General features: G+C 39.2%; 1 protein-coding gene across 1 annotated transcript; it reads left to right on the forward strand.

The window, feature by feature from the left end:
* Positions 1-206: 206 nt before the first annotated feature.
* Positions 207-1670, forward strand: LOC126627185 (FCS-Like Zinc finger 2-like). Its single transcript, XM_050296622.1, has 2 exons — positions 207-707; positions 1055-1670. Exons 1-2 carry the CDS (start codon positions 385-387, stop codon positions 1248-1250), a joined length of 519 nt encoding a protein of 172 aa, XP_050152579.1. The 5' UTR covers positions 207-384; the 3' UTR covers positions 1251-1670.
* Positions 1671-7915: the final 6245 nt, after the last annotated feature.

Raw genomic sequence — 7915 nt, forward strand, 5'->3', positions numbered from 1 at the left:
GACAACACACTGTCTTGACCTTTAGCCCTCGTGTTTCTCAAAACTACGAAACAGCCACTGCTTCTGTGGCACCGCCATTCTGGCGGTGATGGCACACACGTAATTTATTGGAGGATGAGGGTGAGAGTTTTGTGATTTAAATATTTGGAACTTAGGGAATGCAGGTATTTTGAGCCAATGGATTTCACAAATCTGCCGTTTGTTTATTGTTTGTTGTTTACATCTCTTTCTCTCTCTAGGCTTTCTCTCTCTCCTCTCACACCAACTCTCTTTTTAAAAAGGCTTTACCTTCTCCTCATTAACCACATCTCTCTCTGTTCGCCGTTTCGTTCTCTCTTCTGCCAAACGCATTCCAGCACTGAGATCATCTGAACTTCAGAGGAAATGGAATCAGTTTCCGGCGCTGTAAGGCGGCCTTGTTTCATCGACGAGGACGATGGGTTGGCCTCGCTGGCTGATATGGAAGCCGGGTTTTCCGGGTCCAACCACCCGTTTTATTCAAGGCCGATGTGTTTCGCGAGGCGGAGTGGCAGCTTCAGAAACGTTTCTCCCGCCATGGCTTCGTTTTCTTCGTCGTCTTCTTTTTCGCCGAGATCTGGGAGGTTCTGTGACGCCAGGTTTGAGGAGCACCACCAGCCCCATTTCTTGGATGCTTGTTTCCTCTGCAAGAAACCACTCGGTGATAACAGAGACATCTTCATGTACAGGTTGGTTGATTACCCACTTCAAATCATTGATCAATTTCCCTTTTTTTTTCTTTTCAAAAATTGGCTATTTAGGTTGAATTTTGTGAGCAAATAAATGTGTGGGTTCGTGGAAATCTGAACATTTTTCCCGGAAAACGGGAGAAATATCCCACCTTTTTTTTTTCTCCACAGCCAAACAGAAAATTGGGTGGATCTGAGAAAAACCGTTGTTTTAGTTTTGATTTAAGTTTTCTTGATGTGGGTTATTTAGATTTGGAAGAAATGGAAGTGGGTTTGTTGTGTTTTCGGTAAATAATAAAATGGTTGTTGGATTCTGAATTTCTGTATGATTGGTTTAATATTTGCAGAGGTGACACTCCGTTCTGCAGTGAGGAGTGCAGAGATGAGCAGATAGAAATAGACGAGGCGAAGGAGAAGAACTGGAACCTCTCTTCCTCCATGAAAGCGCTGAGAAAAAGAGAGCAAAGGAAATCAAACAACTCAGCCAACACCGCCACCGCACAGGATTATCCTGTCCATACAGGCACAGTGGCAGCCGCTTAGAAATCGAATGAGATTACACATATATATAAAAAAAAAGGAAAAAAAAAAAAGACAAGTTAGAAGAAGAAGAGAGAGATTGAAATCTAAGTCCAAGGAAGTTAAAGCCAAGGAGAGAAGTAGTGCAAGTGCAAGACCACCTTTTTTCTGAGGGATTGTGAATGTGATGACTCTGAGTTTGAATGTTTTATACATAAGATCAAAAGTGTGTGTGATCTTAGCTCTATGAGATGGCTTTTTTTTGGGTTTTTTCCCCTCTTTAATCTAAAATTTTTGGTCATGTATAATATTTTATATATAATATGTAATATATGTTTTTCATTCCCCTAAATGTAATGCAAATGCCAGCAAAAGCTTCAGGTTTACAATAGAGAAGAAAAGGAATAAATAAAAAATGGCAGGAATGGAAATTTCTTTTTGTAATTTTGGTTGGTTGTATGTTTGGTGAATAATATCAAATCTGGGATTTAAATCTGTGTTTTTGGAGTCTGCTACGAACGTGAAGTTTTTTGGAAGGGAAGATACGGCAAATACGACGAGGGGATTCCTTTTCGGTTGCTGTGCGTGTGACGTGGGCAACTCAACTTGGATCGCTTTTTGAAAAGATTTTTGTAATGATGTATTGTTGCTTACCATCAAAGTTAACACATACAGTACAGCACAAGGTACAGTGGAAGATAACCCAGCTCAATCAATTACCTTCTTCCATGATGCCTGGGGATTCCTCAAACGACGATCTCGAGAGACTCCGTCGAGAGCGTTGCGAGTAAGACAATCAGCCGTCTCGTTTGCATGGCCGCGCACATGAGCGGACATAGCTCCAGTGATCTGAGATAGCAGGACTTTGGTATCCTCCACAATATTTCCGAGTGTAGACTGCTAGACGTATATTGGTAGAATGCTCCTGAATTGCTGTAATGATCTGGAGTGAATCACACTCTAAAACGGTATTTTGCAATGTAATCCCCTCTCCCCACCGCCAAAGCAGCTCTTCTTTGTGAAGAAAGTTCAGGTTACATCTTAAAACCAATTTTTAATATGAAGAGTAGTTCAATTTACTTATAAGCTCATGCAAAGTTTCTTCCCCCATCGATATGAGATTCATTTTCAACACTCTAACTGCCAATGCCTCGATTTGCAACCGCGAAAGAACATTTTCAAAACGCAACATTTAGGCCGCGATAAAGTCCCCTGCAACGCCTTGAAATTTTGGATGTTGAGAAGGGAAGCTAAATACAAAACCCAAAGCTTCATTGAGCTTCATAGATATTCCACGTGGTGTGTGACCAATTGGTGCCGAAACCAAGCACGGATAGAAAAATGGCTGTTCCGCATAAGGTGTAGTGTTGATTCACCATGCACAAACCTTCACGAGAACACGAGCAGGAAGGTTGTCGTTGCAAATTCGCCATGCACAAACCTTCACGGGAGCACGAGCATCCCACAGTTTCTTCCATCGGATTGAGTAAGGGTTAGGGTTAGACGAGGATACAACATTGCGCTTATTGTGGATCAAATCCAACGCAACATGATAGGCGAAGCCACGTGAGGGCGAGGAGTTGGGACTGCCCCTCCCCTCGCAGGAAAAACACGCCTAGAGCACGGTTCAGCCCCTCCCCTCGCCACTGGTTCTGCTGCTGCAGAGCAGAGCTGAGTTATTAATTTTTTTTTTCTAATTCCAAGACAAAACGACGCCGTTTTTTCCTTGGTAAAAGAATTTTAAAAAAAATAAAACAAGACGGCGCCGTTTCGTTTATGTTGGAAAATCTGTATATGGGACCGCATGTCCCTAGTTGGCCCGTTCCCTTCAATCTCTCTCTCTGACCTTTTTTTTTAGGGAACTTTAACGAAAAGCACCCGGTACTGTTCACTTTAACGAAAAACCATATTTTTACACTAAAAAGTCAATCCTGGTACTATTCACTTTACCCTTTATTTTGTCCTTATCATTAAAACTCAAAGTTTTCAAGCTTTTTTCATTAGTTTTCCTTTTTTTTTTATCAACTTCCAATCAGAGCAAAGGTGCAGCAACGCATCCCTAAGTAAAACAGTAAAAAAAAAGGCAGCAAAAATAAACAATTTATTATTATTTAGGCATTATTGTGCTAAATTTTTCTTTTTATTCCTCTCTTTTTTGTTTCTTTTAATCTGGACTTTTTTATTAATCAGTTCTTATCATGAAATTCATGAATTTATGATCTTAAGCCATATAAGGTTTAGGAGCACTCTGGTATTTAAAAGAACTATATATAGGACTAATACATATAGATTTTGGTTTGTACAACAAACTATACAAGGAATTCAAATTAGTAAATGACCAAGTATAACAAGTGCTTCTCTCGATAAACTGGAACTAAAAACCAATAGGCGTATGAGCTTTCTCCTGATCATTCTTGAAAATGTGCAGTAGAGAGTCAATGGTTATCATATATAACAACATTTTATCATTTTTCTGTTCCCGAAAATCACAACTCAACCTATATTTATTCAAGACACCATCACCAGGGGCATTTTGGTCATTCGATAGGTACGAATTATAACAAACATTAATATTGTCCACTATTTGGTTGTCTAAATTTTTTAGGATCTTTTACCCTTTGATGTCCCGCTCCTCCCCCCGAAAATAGGCCCTTTCTATCACAATGCCATACAAGTTAGTCCTCTGAATTTTGGAAGCTCAGCGGTATGATATGGATTGAATAAGATTAGTTTTCATCTCAGACAACCAAGAGCGAACAAGGGGGAGAATCCACTGCTTACTCTTTACATCAATGAGGTCACTAACGAGAACCACTTCAGCAACCAAAGGCTTGGGTAAGGGGAGAATCCACTGCTTACTCTTTACATCAATGAGGTCACTAACGAGAACCACTTCAGCATCCAAAGGCTTGGGTAAGAAGACTTAAAGGCTGTCTGGATCCGGGATCCAACAATCTTTCCATAATCTAATCTAACAAATTTATCGTTTAACCAAAAAAAATAAAAAAATAAAAAAAATCTTCTCTCTGTTGCCGACAAGCAATCTTGAACCTTTTGCAATGACCTCCTGGCTGCACACATGCTTTTCCTTATTTGTCGGCTGGGCTTCCAAAAAATTTGTGTTAGGGTGGTATTTTGCTTTGAGGACTTGCCACCAATGAATTGGGCTTTTGAATGAGCCTCCACCCTTATTTAGCTAGTAAAAGCCGAAAGCCTAAAGCCGAATTAAATGCATGCATATTCTTGAATCCCAACCCTCCTCCTTCCTTTGGTGTGTATATAAACAATTTGTACGATGATAGCCAATGTATTTTCTTTCCGTCATCCGTTCCGTTCCACTAGAACTTTGGTAATAGTCGATTTAGATCTTCGCAGAAATACTGAGGTAGAAGGAAACAACTCAATATGTACAGCGGGATGCCCTGCGCCACTACTTTGACTAGAAGTTCCTTGCTGGTGTTGGTGGCACTTACTAGTTTGCCCTTCCAACTTTAGAGTCGCTTCCAGAGGCGTTCTTTGATATCATATGACCAAAACAAACACCTTGATTTCGACCAACCAACATCTGGAAGCCCAGGTGTTACTCGTGCCTATTGGACTTAGAGGCCCAATACTAACTCAACGTTTAAAACAAACTTATTCTTTTGGTTAATTAATATATTAATTATTTGATTGCATGGAACTTACCCTCACCATGTCTTCTTCTCCTTTGTATATAGGGCTCGGCTCTGATCATAAATATGAAGTTTCGTAAAATGATCATGTAGCGAATTGAGATGAAACTCCTCATTCATTGAGGAGCCAAACTAATAATTCCTATTGAATTTTACCGCAAACATCCACATCGATTAACATGTGAGAGGGCGAGATGGCGTGTAATGCTTTTTAATGCGTGGACACTTTAGAGGAGCTCCACCCTATACCCAATAAGGGGTGGGCACTGTCTGGTTCAGTCCGGTTCCACCCTCAGACAGGAATCAAAATTGAAAAATATTAACAATTCAGTTCGGTGCGGTTTCGCTTAAATTTGGTACTAAACCGTATGGTTCGGTTCATGTTGGTCTAATTGATCTAACCCCAAAATTTTATATATATATCCTCCAAATTTCTACTTCCAATACCAAGCACATACTTCAACAAAAAATTCAAGCAAATTTGAGTTCCCACTACTAGGTCTACAAGATTGTGACTAGAAGATAGAAAGTGTACATATAAATATAAATAAAAAAATAAAAAGGTTCGGATCAAGACCAAAGTGTACATCCTAAACTAAAACTAAAGTATACATAATGCATAATATACTAGAAAAGAATGAGAAAAATAAAATAGTGGGAGAGAAGTGATAAACAAGAAAGGAGGGGGAGATAAGTAAGGAAAAATATCGGGCTTATGCATATGACCTTGGACAAATATCTTATTTATATAAAAATAGTAATAAAATAATAATTTATATTAAAAGTGATTCGGTTCGGTTCTTATTATTTCTAAACCAAAACCAAAACTGGTTTGAGATGGTTCGGTTCGATTTGTGTTCCGATTTTGACTTCTTTGGTCAACGCAGTTTTTTACTGATATTCAATTAGGCAACTAGTGCTCGAGTATACACCTAAGTGGATCTGACATCATGTTGACGTCATCGTGACGTCAAACATGTGGAATCGCCCGATTTTCTTCAAGAGAGGTAAGGGAGACAAAAGAGGGGAAGACAAACGGCAAAGGGTTGGGTTAGAATTACATTTCGATTCATCGAATGTTGTCGTGATGGTGGTCCAAGAGTGGAGTCTTAAGAGATGGGCTTGGACTCAGATTTGGGCCTCAATGAGGGCGTTGAGGCAATCTCGGAGACAGGAGGCTCAGATGCTCAAGGTGCTGGTAAGGTCAAAAAGGTGATTCTTGCACCTCATCTAAGAGTTACTATCCAAACCCGCCAAACCGAATTCTGACTTGAAATGTGGATATGTAAGAAGTGGGTAAGTGAGAAATATTAGGAATTTTTATGCCATTTTAGAGGAAAAATAGGGTGTTTTATTGTTGGGTGTAAAATTGAAAGGGATGTTCTACATAAATTAAGATAATCTACATCAATTTTATTTTCAAAAAAGTTACCAAAAATAAGGCTAAAATCATTATATAATAATTTTAGACCAAAATTTTAAGCCATAAGGGTTGGAGGAGAAAAGTAGTTTATGGGCTATGTCTTAAAATTTTCTGTTTTAAATTTTTAAGCTTTATCCCCAAGGGTTGGAGATGGTATTAGCCCACTCCCTCACCCCTTAGAACCACTCCAACACTAGGCTAAAACTTATAATTCCCCTCCCCCCCCCCCCAAAAAAAAACCCAACCCATGGCCCAAACAAAACCTAAAACCTAAAACTCATCCCAGGGCTAAATACTGACCCAAGTTTAGGCCACAAATTCGATTAGGCCTTACTGGGTGCAAGTGAAACACGGGCTATGAAGCGCCCAACGTGCCAGACGCGCCAAACGGAAGCCGAGGTGGAACTCACCCATGTGGGCGTGTCCCTCGGCTGTCAGTGGGTGTTGGTAGCCCAACGGCTACTTTTTTCAATCCAACAGCTGGATTTAATTGGACCGTTGGTTAATCCAATGGTCCACATTAATTTTTTTTAGTTTTAGATTTATATATATATTGAATCAAACGGCTTAGATCGAATATAATAAAATATAACGGTAAAAAAAAGAAGATCTAACGGTCCAAATTTAAATCCAACGGCTAAAATAATTTAAAAAAAATTATTTGACTCAAAATTCACCCAAAAACTCTATAAATACCTATGTATTTGTTCAAACATCCACACAAAACTCACTTTTCTCCTATAATTCTTCCAATTTTTCTTTCTACCATTTATTCTCATTTCCAAATTTTTCAAGATGGCAAAAGATGTGACAATCCGTCCCCAAATTATTATATATTTTCTCCCCGATAGTGTAAAATGAGGATAATGCCATCGTGGTTTAGTGATGTGGATGTACATATTCAGATTTAAATTGATTTTCTTGCTGACATAATTAAATCGTACTCGACGTCACGAGCGCATTGATGCGAATTATGGTCGAATCAGTTCCTTAACAAAAATGTTATGATGATTTTAGAGCGAGACTTGGTAGAAATATTATTTTGGGTTGGTTTTATTTATGTTTGGGCCACATAAAATTTTCTCTTCATTTCTCTCACGACAGCCCAATCAGGGCTCACATTTGAAGCAAGGGAAAATGTCAATTACTGAGTATCATCGAAAGTTCACTGATTTGTCTCGATATTGCCCGAAGATTGCTGCAAATCCTACGGAGATGCTCCAACATTTTAAGTGGGGTAGTCGAAAGAAGCGGCATTCTAGGACGACTATGACTCCATGTTCTACATATCAAGAATTTTTCGAGATTCTACTTCGGGTTGAGGACTCCAAGAATGCTCCGAATGATAGTGATGAGGAGGAAGAAAACGGTAACATTTAGAAAAATAATAATAAAGATAAAGGGCAATCATCATACGGTCATCGTAAAACACAGAATTTTAAGCAAGGTGGTGCTAGTTCTGGTTCATCTAGTGGTGGTTCGAATTCTACTAAGCCGCGGAGGGGTGGCAGGTTCACAAGTGGTTCCCAATTTCAGAAGCAGAGAAATCCTAATAGTTTTGGTGCTCCACTTTGTCGTAGGTGTAATAATCG

Source organism: Malus sylvestris, chromosome 6, assembly GCF_916048215.2.
Source record: "Malus sylvestris chromosome 6, drMalSylv7.2, whole genome shotgun sequence".
Lineage (NCBI taxonomy): Eukaryota > Viridiplantae > Streptophyta > Magnoliopsida > Rosales > Rosaceae > Malus > Malus sylvestris.